This window comes from Esox lucius, chromosome 19 (genome assembly GCF_011004845.1).
Source record: "Esox lucius isolate fEsoLuc1 chromosome 19, fEsoLuc1.pri, whole genome shotgun sequence".
NCBI lineage: Eukaryota > Metazoa > Chordata > Actinopteri > Esociformes > Esocidae > Esox > Esox lucius.
In genome coordinates, this window is record NC_047587.1 from 28276190 (window position 1) to 28294391 (window position 18202).

The 18202-nt window shown below is 39.0% G+C and overlaps 1 protein-coding gene across 2 annotated transcripts; it reads right to left on the reverse strand.

The window, feature by feature from the left end:
* Positions 1 to 7491: 7491 nt before the first annotated feature.
* On the reverse strand, positions 7492 to 17712 carry tmem231 (transmembrane protein 231). Of its 2 annotated transcripts, none has more exons than XM_010884084.2 (7): positions 17240 to 17712; positions 16642 to 16808; positions 16432 to 16560; positions 16151 to 16294; positions 11447 to 11528; positions 9807 to 9912; positions 7492 to 8061 (listed from the first exon to the last, which is right to left on the reverse strand). In XM_010884084.2, the coding sequence occupies exons 1-7, from the start codon at positions 17376 to 17378 to the stop codon at positions 7902 to 7904; spliced, it is 927 nt and encodes a 308-aa protein (XP_010882386.1). In that variant the 5' UTR covers positions 17379 to 17712; the 3' UTR covers positions 7492 to 7901. The 2 variants fall into 2 exon arrangements, with proteins under 2 accessions (XP_010882386.1, XP_010882387.1); XM_010884085.3 differs by lacking the exon at positions 17240 to 17712 and adding an exon at positions 17033 to 17190.
* Between the last annotated feature and the right edge of the window lie 490 nt (positions 17713 to 18202).

Consider the following 18202-nt stretch of genomic DNA (forward strand, 5'->3'; position numbering starts at 1 on the left):
GCTTTTCTTGCCTGGCTATTTTGTTTATTTGGACAGTTTTAAGAAGAGTCTTGGTACAGTGGGGCAAAAAAGTATTTAGTCAGCCACCAATTGTGCAAGTTCTCCCACCTAAAAAGATGAGAGAGGCCTGTAATTTCCATCGTAGGTACACTTCAACTATGAGAGACAAAATGAGAAGAAAAAAATCCAGAAAATCACATTGTAGGATTTTTTTATGAATTCATTGGTAAATTCCTTGGTAAAATAAGTATTAGGCTCCTCTGTCCTCCACTCGTTACCTGTATTAATGGCACCTGTTTGAACTTGTTATCAGTATAAAAGACACCTGTCCACAACCTCAAACAGTCACACTCCAAACTCCACTATGGCCAAGACCAAAGAGCTGTCAAAGAACACCAGAAACAAAATTGTAGACCTGCACCAGGCTGGGAAGACTGAATCTGCAAGAGGTAAGCTGCTTGGTGTGAAGAAATCAACTGTGGGAGCAATTATAAGAAAATGGAAGACATACAAGACCATTGATAATCACCCTCGATCCGGGGCTCCACGCAAGATCTCACTCCGTGGGGTCAAAATGATCACAAGAACGGTGAGCAAAAATCCCAGAACCACATGGGGGGACCTAGTGAATGACCTGCAGAGAGCTGGGACCAAAGTAACAAAGGCTACAATCAGTAACACACTACGCCGCCAGGGAATCAAATCCTGCAGTGCCAGACGTGTCCCCCTGCTTAAGCCAGTACATGTCCAGGCCCATCTGAGGTCTACTAGAGAGCATTTGGATGGTCCAGAAGAGGATTGGGAGAATGTCATATGGTCAGATGAAACCAAAATAGAACTTTTTGTAAAAAACTCAACTCGTCGTGTTTGGAGAAAGAATGCTGAGTTGCATCCAAAGAACACCATACATACTGTGAAGCATTGGGGTGGAAACATCATGCTTTGGGGCTGTTTTTCTGCAAAGGGACCAGAACGACTGATCCTTGTAAAGGAAAGAAAGAATGGGGCCATGTATCGTGAGATTTTGAATGAAAACCTCCTTCCATCAGCAAGGGCATTGAAGATGAAACGCGGCTGGGTCTTTCAGTATGACAATGATCCCAAACACACCACCCGGGCAACAAAGGAGTGGCTTTGTAAGAAGCATTTCAAGGTCCTGGAGTGGCCTAGCCAGTCACAAGATTTCAATCCCATAGAAAATCTTTGGAGGGAGTTGAAAGTCCATGTTGCCCAGAGACAGCCCCAAAACATCACTGCTCTAGAGGAGATCTGCACAGAGGAATGGGCCAAAATACCAGCAACAGTGTGTGAAAACCTGGTGAAGACTTACAGAAAACATTTGACCTCTGTCATTGCCAACAAAGGGTATATAACAAAGTATTGAGATGAACTTTTGTTATTGACCAAATACTTATTTTCCACCATAATTTACCAATACATTCATTAAAAATCCTACAATGTGATTTTCTGGATATTTTTTTCTCATTTTGTTTCTCATAGTTGAAGTGTACCTATGATGAAAATTACAGGGCTCTCTCGTCTTTTTAAGTGGGAGACCTTGCACAATTGGTGGCTGACTAAATACTTATTTGCCCCACTGTATATCCAATCTTCTTTTATTTTACAGTGATGGAGCCCTCTCTGATCCTGGAAACTTAAATGCTTTATAATTTTTTTTCAAACCCTCCACAAATCTAATATCACAACACAATTCTGTTCAGTTGAAGATCCTTGAACTTAATGGCTTGGATGTTTTCTCTAATATGGACTGTGAAGTGTGGGACTCTATAAAGACAGACATGTGCCTTTCAAAATCATTTCCATGAAATCAAAGGATTTACAGAAATGTGTTGTCACTTTTTAATTAGTGGGTAATTGTAGATTGATGGCTATATATACACATGTGTATATTATTTATATTTATTATTATATTTGTGATTTATAAACTAAGTCTAACACAAAATATGGAGAAAGTGAAGAGGTCTGAATACTTTCTGAAGGCACTGTATCTAGCATAACAGGCAATTACTGACATGTTACATTCAAAAGATTCCATACATAATTGAGCACATCACACGATGGTCATAAAATCTATTTTATATTTATTCATGAGAAAATAATGAAGAAGCATATTTAAATGAGATAAAGTGGGTATGACTCTGTGTTAAGAAATAACTGCTTCTCCATTAATGACTAGTTGAACTACACATAGTTCACTATTCCTGAACACTGGAGAAACTATTGTCGAACTGACTGCCAAGCTACATGAGCTAATCAATTGGTACTGCGCCAGTTGGAAAGGTACATAATAGCCAAATGCATCTGTTACTGAAAGAAAAGAGAAACAAAGAGGGGCACTGTTTCTTGGCCATAAAATTCAGAAAAAGTTATAGCCCTTCAACCAGCTAAACCAAAATAACAATATTTACAGAAAGTCCACAAAGTTAATCTGCACAAAGTTCAATCTCAAAAGCAACCACTTTAGAACACCCCAGTCTAATAAATTCACTGACCTCGGTTGCAGGGCCCAACCGAAAGTAATGTAACTGACAAGGAAGAAAACTTGTATTTGCCAGCAGTTAATCAGAAAGGAATCTGTTTTTCATTGTAATTCCTGCAGGAGATTAGGCAGTCTCAATCAGTTACATATTAACGATTGTCAAAACCTTCCTATTTCCTTCCAGAAATTCAATATAAAAGCGGTCCTCACATTAAACTGTATGTTTTCAATAGAGCTTACAGTGGGGAGAACAAGTATTTGATACACTGCAGATTTTGCAGGTTTTCCTACTTACAAACCATGTCATTTTTATCAAAGGTAAACTTCAACTGTGAGAGACGGAATCCAGAAAAATCCCAAAATCCAGAAATCACATTGTATGATTTTTAAATAATTAATTTGCATTTTATTGCATGACGTAAGTATTTGATCACCTACCAACCAGTAAGAATTCCGGCTCTCACAGACATGTTAGTTTTTCTTTAAGAAGCCCTGTTCTCTACTCATTACCTGTATTAACTGCACCTGTTTGAACTCGTTACCTGTATAAAAGACACCTGTCCACACACTCAATCAAACAGACTCCAACCTCTCCACAATGGCCAAGACCAGAGAGCTGTGTAAGGACATCAGGGATTCAATTGTAGACCTGCACAAGGCTGGGATGGGCTACAGGACAATAGGCAAGCAGCTTGATGAGAAGGCAACAACTATGTTTGGAGGAAGAAGAAGGATGAGTACAACCCCAAGAACACCATCCCAACCATGAAGCATGGAGGTGGAAACATAATTCTTTGGGGATGCTTTTCTGCAAAGGGGACAGGACGACTGCACCGAATTAAGGGGAGGATGGATGGGGCCATGTATCGCGAGATCTTGGCCAACAACCTCCTTCCCTGCATCGAAGATGAGTCATGGCTGGGTCTTCCAGCATGGCAACGACCCGAAACACACAGCCAGGGCAACTAAGGAGTGGCTCCGTAAGAAGCATCTCAAGGTCCTGGAGTGGTCTAGCCAGTCTCCAGACCTGAACCCAATAGAAAATCTTTGGAGGGAGTTGAAAGTCCGTATTGCCCAGCGACAGCCCCGAAACCTGAAGGATTTGGAGAAGGTCTGTATGGAGGAGTGGGCCAAAATCCCTGTTGCAGTGTGTGCAAACCTGGTCAAGAACTACAGGAAACGTATGATCTCTGTAATTGCAAACAAAGGTTTCTGTACCAAATATTAAGTTCTACTTTTCTGATGTATCAAATAATTATGTCATGCAATAAAATGCAAATTAATTAATAAAAAATCATACAATGTGATTTTCTGGATTTGTTTTAGATTCCGTCACTCACAGTTGAAGAGTACCTATGATAAACAATTACAGACTTCTACATGCTTTGTAAGTAGGAAAACCTGCAAAATCGTCAGCATAATCTTACTTGGATTTAGGGCAAAGTTCACATTTCCCTGTTTAAAATATATATACAACCCCGTTTCCAAAAACGTTGGGACGCTGTGTAAAATGTAAAGAAAAACAGAATGCAATGATGTGCAAATCATTTAATTCCTATATTCAATAGGAAATAGTACAAAGACAACATATCAAAGGTTGAAACTGAGAAATGTTATAAATTCTTGAAAAATACACACCCACATTGAATTTGATCCCAGCAACACATTTAAAAAAAAGCAGAGACGGACAACAAAAGACTGGAAAAGTTGTGTAATGCTAAAGAGAAAACCTGGTGGAACATCTCACAACTGATTGGTTAATTGGCAACAGGTCAGTAACATGATTGGGTATAAAAAGAGCATCCCAGAGAGGATAAGACATTAAGAAGAGGAGGAGGGGTTCCCCACTCTGTGAAAGCCTGTGCTGGCAAATAGTGCAACAATGCAAGAATAACGTATCTTAACATAAAATTGTAAAGAGTTTGGGCATCTCATAATCTACGGTACATAATATCCTATTCACCTGAAGGCACCCCACTCTCCCATTCACCTGAAGGCACCTCACTCTCCCATTCACCTGAAGGCACCCCACTCTCCCATTCACCTGAAGGCACCCCACTCTCCCAGTCACCTGAACACACCCCACTCTCCCATTCACCTGAACGCACCCCACTCTCCCATTCACCTGAAGGCACCCCACTCTCCCAGTCACCTGAACGCACCCCACTCTCCCACTCTCCCAGTCACCTGAACACACCCCACTCTCCCAGTCACCTGAACGCACCCCACTCTCCCATTCACCTGAACGCACCCCACTCTCCCATTCACCTGAACACACCCCACTCTCCCATTCACCTGAACGCACCCCATTCTCCCAGTCACCTGAAAGCACCCCACTCTCCCAGTCACCTGAACGCATCCCAGTCCTTAGATGGCAATTACCAGCATTCTAGTCACCCGTTTACTCACCAGTCTTATTAGCTCCACTACTTAGTTCTGCTCAGTTCACCTTACCCTTCTTGAGGTATTGTTCGTTTTGACTACTCTATTAAGCCTGTTAGAATTGCCTTTTATTTATTGACATATGCTGCCATCCAGATTACGTCTTTTTCAGGGAAGGCCTTGCTTATTTCAGCAAGACAATGCCAAACCACATTCTGCATGTATTACAACAGCATGGCTCTGTAGTAAAAGAGTCTGGGTGCTAGACTGGCCTGCCTGTAGTTCAGACTTGTCACCCATTGAAAACACTTGGTGCATTATGAAACAAGTAGCTGAAATCCTATAACAAGCAAAAATGGGAAACATTTCACTTTCAAAACTCCAGCAATTGGTCTCCTAAGTTCCCAAACGCTTACAGAGTATTGTTAAAAAAAAGGCAATGCAACACAGTGGTAAATATGCCCCTGTCCCAACATTTTAAACATGTTGCTGGCATCAAATTCAAAATGGGCATGTATTATTCCAAAACCAATACAATTTCTCTGTTTCAACATTTGATATGTTGTCTTAGTACTATTTTCAGAAGGGATAAGTGATTTGCACATCATTGCATTCTGTTAATATTTGCATTTTACGCAGTGTCCCAACCTTTTTGGAAAATGCTGTTGGTCCACTGCATGCTGCCAAAACAGCGCCGCCCCAACAAGGCATGGACCTTACAAGACCCCTGAAGGTGTCCTGTGGTATCTGGCACCAAGACATTAACAGCAGATCCTTCATGTCCTGTAAGCTGCGAGGTGGAGCCACCATGGATCGGACTTCTTGGTCCAGCACATCCCGCAGATGCTCAGTCAGATTGAGATCTGGGGAATTTGGAGGCCAGGGCAACACTGAACTCTTCATAATGTTCCTCAAGTCACCAAAGTACATTCATCTCTAGAAGACAGAACCTGTCCCCTTCCTGAGCGGTATGACTGCTGCGTGGTCCCATGGTGTTTATACTATTGTTTGTACAGATGAATGTGATACCTTGAGGCGTTTGGAAATTGCTCCTAAGTTTGAGCCAGAATTGTGGAGGTCTAAAAACATTTTTTCAGAGGTCTTGGTTGATTTCTTAAAATGTTTAGAAGATAGGCCTTGAAATACATCCACAGGTACACCTCCTATTGACTGAAATGTTGTCAATTAGCCTATCAAAAGCTTCTAAAGCTATGCCAATTTCTAAGCTGTTTAACAGCACTGTCAACTTAGTGTATGTAAACGTCTGACACACTGGAATTGTGATAGTGAATTCTAAGTGAAATCTCTCTGTAAACAATTGGAAAAATTACTTTTGTCATGCACAAAGTAGATGTCCTAACCGACTTGCCAAAACTATAGTTTGTTTTAATTGGTATAGTTTGTTTAATTTGTTTTAATGACTTAAGTGTATGTACATTTCCAACTTCAACTGTACATGCACACACATACTCTTTCTTGCATCACTCTGTCTTGGTCTCAGGTGTACATGGACAGTCTTCTCAGTTAATGTAGACGTTTTGTACAACTATTTAACCTCTTTCCACATGATCATGTTGGCATGGTTGATATTCTTTCTATACTTAATATAACTTGTTGATACAAAAATATATAAACAAGGAGTGAAAAGATCTCTTCCAAAAATATCAAAACACTTCCCTTGTGGATACATCAACTGTGGTAGAACACACAGTTGAAAGAAAACTGTATTTCCCCGTTTATAACCCGCACCCTGTATAAACCACACCATACATTCTATAGCTTTGTATTTATACAAGCCCAAGTATTAAACGCATTTGCCTGGAGAACTGACCTTTCGCAAAACCCCTCCCCAAACCTTTGACCATTGTAATTTTTTTAATTGGTGCTAAACTAAACTTTTCTTTGGCGAAGGGGCAGAGTAAAATAAAAGAGTTAGACACTTGGTAACAGCACAGATAAAGCAGAACAAAAGCTGTGGAGACCAACCACATCAGGACAAGGCAGGTACCACCATACAATGTGGAGACCAACCACATCAGGACAAGGCAGGTACCACCATACAATGTAAAACAACCAGTCATCTTTTAGCTGTGACACTAAACCTCAACCAGGAACAAACAGTGGTATTACAAATGCAGTATGAAATCACCCTAGACGTGTCAATGGTGGGATCTTTTTACACATCAACACTCACATTATCTTTGAAACTAATGCTGAAGCAATTCCTTTGACCAAAGTTATTGTCATCAACGTATTTACAGAGCTTTTGGAAAGTACTTAAGTTTTTCCACATATTGTACAGTTTGACTTATTTTAAAATGTATTAAATAGATTCTTCCCCTTATTAGTCTACACAGGCTCCCCTTATGTTGATGCAACATACAACTGTAAAATAATCAGCTGCAATAGGATTGTGGATTGTAAATTTGCACTTTTTAAACAAACATTTGGTTGTCACTTTTGGTTGCATAAACAAACAACTGTAATGCAGCACATTGTCTTATAATTGTGAATTGAATCAACATGTTCTTGATGCTGTTGGTAGCAGTGAATGCAAATATGACAGGGTAAAAATATATAAACATTTATTAACATTTCCAAAAGGTATGTACAAATGAAAAACTATTTATTATAGAAACCAGAAATGTCTTTATCACGGTCCACAATGAATGTATGCTATGTGAATGCTATGTTTATACATTCACATAGCGCCAGCAACATAGCTAAATTAAAGTCAATTATTCCATTACAGTTCATTTGCAAAACAAATGCTAATTGATTGAAGTAACTGAATGTCTGTGTACCTTTTGTGTTTATGTAGTGATGGTTACGCAAATAATATGTAGGCAAAATAACACTTACATGCTAGCAGTATGTGGCTCACAGATTGCCACAAAGTAAAGCAAAGCAGTTGTCTGGCCAGGTTCTGCTGTGTTTCAGCTGTTCTGGACATCCTAGTTGTTTGGAGAATGTGCTGTTTATATCTATGAGTGTCCATGCTCCAAACCAATTAATGAAATCAAGAGTAGTGTGGTTTCAGTGGTATAGGTAGAGTGGGCAGCACCTGATTCTGGAAAACAAAGGTCTGAATCCGGTTAAAAACCCAGAGGAAGATGAGCAGCACACTAACGTACTGGATCCAGGCGTTTTTTATCATCTCCCAGAACCCAGGCCGATAGGTAGACACTTGGTTAAGGAAACAGATCTTATTTGCAGTGGCCTCTCATTTATCTTACTTTTAATGTGGATGTAATAGACTGATTATATTCTGCCAATTGATCAAAATGTCTTGCCTCCACTAATTGACCAAAATGGGATGCATAAACTCTCCCTAGCAACTGTAATAATGGCACCAGTGTTTCGCAATAAAGGTGTTATGCAAAAATACAATAATTAAGATAAACAACGATGTCCCACCCTGTCTGTACAAACAAATAAACTGTAATTGTCAAACTTGATGGGTAGCATCTACAGTGGGGCAAAAAAGTATTTAGTCAGCCACCAATTGTGCATGTTCTCCCACTTGAAAAGATGAGAGAGACCTGTTAAAGACCTCACTATGAGAGACAAAATGAGATTTCTTTTTCTCCAGAAAATCACATTGTAGGATTTTTTATGAATGTATTGGTAAATTATGGTGGAAAATAAGTATTTGGTCAATAACAAAAGTTCATCTCAATACTTTGTTATATACCCTTTGGTGGCAATGACAGAGGTCAAACAGAAGTCTTCACAAGGTTTTCACACATTGTTGCTGGTATTTTGGCCTATTCCTCCATGCAGATCTCCTCTAGAGCAGTGATGTTTTGGGGCTGTCGCTGGGCAACATGGACTTTCAACTCCCTCCAAAGACTTTCTATGGGGTTGAGATCTGGTGACTGGCTAGGCCACTCCAGGACCTTGAAATGCTTTTACGAAGCCACACCTTCGTTGCCCGGGCGGTGTGTTTGGGATCATTGTCATGCTGAAAGACCCAGCCACGTTTCATCTTCAATGCCCTTGCTGATGGAAGGAGGTTTTCACTCAAAGAGTTGAGTTTTTACCAAAAATTTCTATTTTGATTTCATCTGACCATATGACATTCTCCCAATCCTCTTCTGGACCATCCAAATGCTCTCTAGCAAACCTCAGACGGGCCTGGACATGTACTGGCTTAAGCAGGGGGACACGTCTGGCACTGCAGGATTTGATTCCCTGGCGGCGTAGTGTGTTACTGATGGTAGCCTTTGTTACTTTGGTCCCTGCTCTCTGCAGGTCATTCACTAGGTCCCCCCGTGCGGTTCTGGGATTTTTGCTCACCGTTCTTGTGATCATTTTGACCCCACGGGGTGAGATCTTGCGTGGAGCCCCGGATCGAGGGTGATTATCAATGGTCTTGTATGTCTTCCATTTTCTTATAATTGCTCCCACAGTTGATTTCTTCACACCAAGCTGCTTACCTATTGCAGATTCAATCTTCCCAGCCTGGTGCAGGTCTACAATTTTGTTTCTGGTGTTCTTTGACAAATCTTTGGTCTTGGTCATAGTGGAGTTTGGATTGTGACTGTTTGAGGTTGTGGACAGCTGTCTTTTATACTGATAACAAGTTCAAACAGGTGCCATTAATACAGGTAACGAGTGGAGGACAGAGGAGCCTCTTAAAGAAGAAGTTACAGGTCTGTGAGAGCCAGAAATCTTGCTTGTTTGTAGGTGACCAAATACTTATTTTACCAAGGAATTTACCAATAAATTCATAAAAAATCCTACAATGTGATTTTCTGGATTTTATTTCTTCTCATTTTGTCTCTCATAATTTAAGTGTACCTGAAGAAAATGACAGGCCTCTCTCATCTTAAGTGGAACTTGCACAATTGGTGGCTGACTAAATACTTTTTTGCCCCACTGTATATCACACACACAAAAACACATAGACACTAAAGGATATCTGATAACCTCGATTGGGTAGCGGACTTCAGCATTTATCTGGAAGGGTGATCCAGCAGGGCGACCCACAGTCCACACCGGATTTGGACAGGACAGAACCGTTGTTACTGTGTAAGACAGAAGTGTTAAGAGTAAGCAATAGCAGACAAAACATTGTGAACTGATTATGTATACAGAGAATTCTACGAAGTGTATACATGTATTATTTATATTTTTTTTATTTGTATTCTATAAAAATATTCCCCAAATGATCAGCATGCATATTCCAACATTTGTCGGGTAGACATTTATACTACTCAGACACTTGTAAATGTAAATAGTTACCTGAAGTACAAGAAAGAAGTACAAAAGAGTTAAGATATTGTGTTTAACCAGTACATTTTGGGTAATAAGGTTTTGGCTAACCCCAAAACAAATACATTGATCTTGCCTTATTATAGTTTCAAAGTTGATTTATATGTACTATTACTGGTTAAACATAATATGCACTATTGTTTCTGTGTTTTATATACACTACATTTCCACTCTTTGTGTATGTATTATTTTTTTTTAAGATTCTAATAATGCCTTTTTAGTAAAAAAGCTGATATTTTAGCCAGTTGTGTATCATAAAGCTGAAATGAGAACATTGGATGGATAGAATTAGTTTTAGCATTGACAATGCTATGTAGGGTTTCCAGGATTTGAAGGACAACCCTGTTTCCCAAAAAGTTGGGACCCGGCATAAAATGTAAATAAAAACCAAATGCAATGATGTGCAAATTATTTAAACCCTATATTCAGTAAAAAATTGTAAAAAGATAACATATCAAATGTTGAAACTGAGACATTTTATTGTTTCTTCACCCACTATAGCATTCCTCTGATGGGATTCAGACAGAGTGTCTCCGTAAGAAGCATCTCAAGGTCCTGGAGTGGCCTAGCCAGTCTCCAGACTTGAACCCAATAGAAAATCTTTGGAGGGAGCTGAAAGTCTGTATTGCCCAGCAAAACCCCTGAAACCTGAAGGATTTGGAGAAGGTCTGTATGGAGGAGTGGGCCAAAATCCCTGCTTCAGTGTGTGCAAACCTGGTCAAGAACTACAGGAAACGTATGATCGCTGTAATTGCAAACAAAGGTTTCTGTACCAAATATTAAATTCTGCTTTTCTGATGTATCAAATATGTCATGCAATAAAATGCAAATGAATTACTTAAAAATCATACAATGTGATTTTCTGGATTTTTGTTTTATATTCCGTCACACAGAGTTGAAGAGTACATATGATAAAAAATGACAGACTTCTACATGCTTTGTAAGTGGGAAAACCTGCAGAATTGGCAGTGTATCAAATACTTGTTCTCCCCACTGTATTTTTCCACAAACAATAAAATTTCTCAGTTTCAATGTTTGATAGGTTGTTATTTGAACATCATTACATTCTGTTTTTATTTGCATTTTACACAGTGTCCCAACTTTTCTGGAAACGGGGTTAAAGTTTCCTGGGTGGTCAAAGACCATTGTAAAATTTGGTTGCCATGTTGTTTGTAAACCAAACCAAAGAACATTCTAAAATGTCCCAATGAATGTTTCCACGACAAACTGTGAAGTTATTTACATGGTTGTAATACAACATTAGTACAGCACAGAATTCCTACTTACAGTTTCTATCCTGATAGGATCCAATGATGTTGGCAAGATCATAAGTGCTTGCAAATGGACTTGCTCCATCAATTACTGATACCTAGATTATAACAGAGGACAAACCAATTAATAAGTACACATAATAGAAATATAAAGGAGTTGCTGCAGTTTTGGAGCTTCTGAATTAAATATACGTTCTGCAAAAGTAGAGCCTTCTCCAGTTTATTCAAAGTCTCTGACCCATTTATTTGGCAACCCCAAGATGAAAGGAGAATACTGCTTATTTAGTACAGGGAGTGAATGATAGCAGACCTCTGTTACAAAACTAATCAAATGTTTAAATTACAGCACAAATTGGCACTGTACACTTCTGACAGTATGAGCATAAAATGTGACTGTCAGAAATGTAATCCTAAAATCTGATACAGCAAATACTGACAAGCACCCTTCTGCATTCATCAGTGGTCAGCCAGACAAACAGATAAGAGTTGGTTGATAAAGTAAATAATACAGAATACCCTGTAAAATGTGAATAAACTGTAGGCAACCAAAGACAGCTTCCTTGAGTTATAGGTTAAGGACACAAAGCAGTTTTGAAGCATGCAAGGTGTGTCACTGTCCTGATATATAAAGAGGTGTACTTATGTATGACTACAATATTTGTGATTGGGGGAGTGAATGCTTTTAGTACTCATACAACCATGATGAGGCTTTGTTTAAGAGTACACAAGCTGTTGCAGTGTACCCTAGTCAAAAACACAAAAACTCTCTCCTGAAGCGTCTAATCCAGTCACCACACTAAAACTACAGTATTAGTGATACAACCGAAGAAACTTGAGGTTGAAGAGTGTTTCATCGATTCCCATCTGCCAAATGTGCTTCTTAAAGCCCTGTCAGGACAGGTTACAGTTCCTCCAACCACTAACATGCAGTAAGTCAACAATTAAATTGTTAATATGTAGATCAGGGACTTTGACCTATAGGTTACCTTATAAAACTGTATTAATCTAGCTTGCTATCACAAGCAAACAATGTAGTACCTAATTTAACTAATCTATGTCATGGGTAGTCAGTAAAAAAAAGCAACTCACAAGCAACACAAAACAAACACACCACATAACTATAAAAATTATTATTTTTTAAATATATGAATCAAATAGCATGTAGGCTATTTGAGGGAGGACAGTGATCCATATGCTGTTCTACAATGCAAAAGTTTGAAATAGGATCATGGTTTAGTTTTTCCAGAATTATGGTTGCATACAGTGGATATAAAAAGTATATACACCCCTGTTAAAATGCCAGGTTCTTGGGATTTAAAAGAATGAAATAAAGATAAATCATGTCAGAACTTTTCCCACCTTTAATGTGACCTATAACGTGAACAATTAAATTGAAAAACAAACTGAAATCTTTGAGGGGAAGAGATAAAAAATTTAAAACTCACAATAACCTGGTTGTATAAGAGTGCACACCCTTAAACTAATACTTTGTTAAAGCATCTTTTAATTTTATTACAGCACTCAGTCTTTTTGGGTAGGAGTCTATTAGCATGGCACATCTTGACGTGGCAATATTTGCCCACTCTTCTTTGCAAAAGCGCTCCAAATCTGTCAGATTGCGAGGATATCTCCTGTGCACAGCCCTCTTCAGATCACCCCACAGATGTTCAATTGGATTCAGGTCTGGTATCTGGCTGGGCCATTCCAAAATGTTGTTGAAGTAATGCGTTTGTTGATTTGGATGTGTGATTAGGGTCGTTGTCCAGTTCTTGTTAATGTCTCTTTTGTGTCATATTTTCTCCACTTGATGACTGTCTTCACTGTGTTCCATGGTATATCTCATACTTTGGAAATTATTTTGTACCCTTCTTCTGACTGATATCTTTCAAGAATGAGATTCTTCTGATGCTTTGGAAGCTCTCTGCGGACCATGGCTTTTGCTCTGAGATGCAATTAAGAAAATGTCAGGAAGATCCTACAAGAACAAGCTGAACTTTATTTGTGATTAATCAGTCACTTTAAATGATGGCAGGTGTGTAATGACTTCTATTTAACATGAGTTTGAATGTGATTGGTTAATTCTGAACACAGCCACATCCTCAGTTATAAAAGGGTGTGCATACTTATGCAACCAGGTTATTTTAAGTTTTATATTTTTCATTTTTCCCCCTTGAAGATTTCAGTTTGTTTATCAATTAAATTGTTCACATTATAGGTCACATTAAGAGTGGAAACATTTCTGACATGATTTATCTCATTCTTTATATCAGAAAAACCTGGGGTGTGTAGACTTTATATCCACTGTAGGTGCACTACAGTCAGCAGCTTGAGGAAGAGTTAATGTTGCTTTTTAATTGTTCCATCATGTTTTCTGAGATAAAGGCATTTGATTATGAGCTGCTTGTTTGTTAAATTAACAAATGAAAAGGAAAAGCGCTATGGTGCTGTACATCCGTAATCACTGTGGCAATGTCTCAATGCATCTCAATTTATAGTCCATATCTATACATATATGTACAGAGGGGGAAATAAGTATTCAATACGTCAACAATATTGTCATGAAAATATTTCCAATGCACCTATTCATAAAATTCAGACCAGACATTGGTACTGACTCAATAAAGCCACACAGCGAAAAATATCATAACATTCCAATCCATAAAAAAAAGTGATGTTACATAGGAAAGGGAAATTACATAGGAAAAAAAGTATTGAACATGCTAACTGAATTTATTTAAAACTTGGTGGAGAAGCCTTTGTGTGCAATAGCAGCTTCAAGATGCTTCTTCTACAAGGAAAGTTCTCTCTCACAGTGTTCAGATGGGATTTTGACCCATTCTTCAACACAGACAGTCTCTAGATCTTGAAGATTCTGGGTGTCCCGCTGGTGAATGTTGAACTTCAGTTCCTTTCACAAATGATCTTAGAGTTTAAGTCTGGTGATTGACTGGGCCATCCAAACACCTTTATTTTCTTCCTCTTGTACCACTTGAGAGTCTCCTTTGCAGTATGTTTTGAATCATTGTCCTGCTGGAAAGTCCACCTGTGTCTAATCCTCAAAGAATTTCCTGGTACAAGTCTCCAATCATCTTTCCTTTGATTATTTGAAATGCGCCGGTACCATGAGAAGAGAAACAGTCCCATACAATGATGCTTCCACCTCTAAACTTCACTGTAGGTATGGTATTTTTGCAGAGCCATTTCTCCTCTAAACATAGCGTGTCGTATTGTTGCCAAAAAGTTTGATTTTTGTCTTGTCTGACCACACTACATTCTCCCAGTAATTTACAGGCTTCTCCAAATATTGTATTGCAAACTTCAAACAAGCTTCAACATGCCTTTTCTTCTGAGGTGATTGGGCATGTAGACAGTGGCTTTGGAGTGTGTTGCCTATTGTTTTCTCTGTGATGACTATACCTGCTGCTTCCAGGTCTTTCTGGAGCACTTTCCAAGTGGTCTTTGGCTCTTGGTCTACTCTTCTAACTTTCTGACTGCCCAGTTGGTAATCTTGCGAGGAGCTCCGATGCGTGGCCGGTCGATGGTGGAGTGATGTTCCTTCCACTTGTGGATAATGGTCCCCATGGTGCTTATAGGAACATTTAGGAGTTGAGAAATCCATCGGTAACCAGTGCCATTGCTGTGTTGCTCAACAATCTTGTTGCAAAGTTCTTGGGAGAGCTCTTTGCCTCTCCCCATCATGGGATGTCTCTTGCGTGACAGTTCAGTAACAAATAAGGTGTTTACTTGCATTCAGAGGAGCATAACCCTTTTTAAAAGAGTGGAACCTACCAAAATGTACTAACGAAGCTGATTCAAATTACCAAAGGTAAGTTATCTATTTAGTGGAATCAGCTACTTCACTGCTTTTTCTTACTGTGTTCAATACTTTATTCCTCTGTCAATTTCCTTTATTTAATGTAAATTTGTTATGTAAATGCTAAAAAACTAAACCAGGTGGAATATCACACAACTAATTAGGTCAATTGGCAACAGGTCAGTAACATGATTGGGTATTAAAAATAATTCTGGACTGAGGATGAAGGGGAAAACTGTTCTGTGGTCTGATAAATCAAAATATGAAATTATTTTTGGAATGATGGACGCTGCATCCTCGAGACTAAAGAGGAGAGAGACCATCCGGCTTCTTATCAGTGCACAGTTCAGAAGCTGGCATCCGTGATGGTATGGGGGTGCATTAGTGTACATGGCATGGGTGACTTGCACATCTGTGAAGGCACCATTAATGCTGAACAATATATACAGGTTTTGGAGCAACATTTGTGCATTATACTTAACTTTCAGTAGACACAAATACAGCATTAAATTAATCCACTGTATTTTCATACAGTCCTATATGCTAAATTTTCACCAAACGAAGGTAGTATTCTAATTAAGTACTCTAGGCTACAAAGTAAAGCAAAGAAATTATGTTTGAGTATAAGAAAATGTAAATTTTGACAGGCCTACCATCTTCAGATTCACAGCATAACTACCACTATCCAATGACTCAAGTTACGGGATACTGACAGATACAGAAGATGACCAAGAGATACAGACACAGAATATGATACAAAGAGAGATAGAGATGCAAAGAGAGACTGAAGCAGAAAAAGAGTTCCAGAAAGAGACATACAGAATGCAATACAGAAAGAGATAGTGAGAGTTATAGAAAAATAAAGTGATATACAGATACAGAAAGAGTGATAGTGTGCCTCCTTACATTGTAGACAGTGTGGAGACCACGGTGTGGAAGTGGGATTCTCTGTTGGAGCCGCAGATCTCCAATGATGAAGAGCTGAGAGCCAGGAACTGAAGAAGAATGCTGCACAAAGGCTAGTGTCTGCATCACAACAGTTGACATTCTCTGCAAACACATAAACAATGAGAAAAGAGCCAGATTGATGAGAATGACAAAGGGAGGCAGTAGCAGTGAGAAAAAAAAGCTTGTAGATATAGTGAATCCATTGGGCATCGTATCTGATTTTATAGACAGGGGCATACAAAAAGCTTGTAGGAGAAGGTCAGTAGTAGCTGGATGCTGTACACTTGCTCTTCAGGCCGAAGGGGAAGGTCAAGTCTGAACTTAAGACGGTCCAACTTTCCATCCTGATTCTGATCTTCCTCTCGCACCTGCACATTAAACATTCCCAGAGATTAGTGAGCAATCTTTATGTTCCCAAAAAGTACAATGTACAAAGTATTCACACTTACAGAGACAGAAGGTATTCGAAGGTGAGCCCCTTGCATGTTATTAAAATTGGGAAAAGTGCTCCATGCAACATAATCACCGCTGGTGCTTGTTACTGCAATTATCAGAGTCTGGTACTGGAAGCGAACAACAGGTTGCTCTTCGTATGTACTCCTTTTCACCCAGAACCCTAAACAGAGGAAGGGAATAATACTGAATCACATTATATATTTTAGGAGTCTGCTGTTTGCAGTCATTCTACAAACATAATATGCACCTACATATTTTACAGTGTAACCTGGGATTTTTATTCAGGTGAGCACACATACACATTGCACGAAACTCAGCGTATAGCCGTGCGTTTTAGACAACAATATAGAGGAATAGCTATTTTGAAAATAAAAGTTTGCATACCTTTTAAGTCATTACCAACAAGAACATTCAAGAAGGCAGGAATTTGGAATTGAGACATGGCTACTGTACTGTACACTGTAAAAACTGTAGTGAATAATCTATTCCTGTTGACATTCTACCGTCGTGAGAACGGTATTTAATAATTATACTCAACTCAATCTAGCTAATTAACTACTAGTACCTAACTTAGTCTTGAATTAACGTTACCTTGGCTCCTGTACGCAACCAGAAGGGGTGGGATGTAAGTGAGGCACAAGACCATACAAATAAACAACGTGGCTTTCGTGCAAACACTTGTTTTGTATCTAATTAAAACCGGGTGAGAATAGACTTCATAAAATGCCATGACGAATAGCTTGTCGGAAGAAGGGTTGACGAGTAGTTATCTTGCTAATGTGGTTAGCTAACTCGGTACTTGACCAGACAGTTCGTGGCGTTGCTAAGTTAGCAAGCTAACCAAACTAACATTTGTCTTGCTGGCAGGTAAATCCAAAAGCACAAATTAGCACTATAAAAGCAATCTGTAGTATAACGTTTAGGTTGTCCATAATATACTTTTCAACTGCTTCGAATTGAAATCTCAACGGCCACCACGCTTATTCTTGCTAACTCGGTACTTCCGGTTGTTTAGCGTCCGGGTGTTACCATGGCTGCCGCTGCTTGTTCCATGGCAACACATCGTCGCGGTTTCAACGATGCAGTCTTCTGACTATTTTAAGGTCAACAATGTTGTCCCCAAAATAGTCGAGTTTTGCCTCAAATTTATCTTTTCATAGTTTTTGGATGCCTTCAAAATATAGCAAATAGACTTTCACTTTACTGTCCCAATACTTGGAGGTAACTATTATTTTCAGTGATTATGTGAATAATTCACAGTATGAAAAAAAAGGATTAACTTTGTTAAACTAAATTGAGTTTGTTGAATTCTATTTTACCATGCAAGTTGACTGAAAACACGTTCTCATTTACAGCAACCACCAGGGGAATAGTTAAAGTGGGGGACAAGTTGGAAGTAGTTAATTAATGACTGGATAGTTAGGTTGGTATGAGAGCCAGATTGGACATTTGGTCATGACAACAGGGCTTAGGCCAGAACTGTTGTGATCAGGGCATTAGGATCTTTAGAGACCACCGAAACAAGGCACCAATTTTACATCCTAAAAAGATGGC

What these genes read in the sequence shown, in the direction of transcription:
- tmem231 (XM_010884084.2), bottom strand. Translation starts at nt 17,378, where the DNA reads ATGGCATTTTATGAAGTCTATTCTCACCCGGTTTTAATTAGATACAAA. An exon ending in TTCGAATACCTTCTGTCTCT is followed by an intron (nt 16,561 to 16,641) that starts GTAAGTGTGAAT and finishes TTTAATGTGCAG; the next exon opens with GTGCGAGAGGAAGATCAGAA. An exon ending in CCTTCTCCTACAAGCTTTTT is followed by an intron (nt 16,295 to 16,431) that starts GTATGCCCCTGT and finishes ATGTGTTTGCAG; the next exon opens with AGAATGTCAACTGTTGTGAT.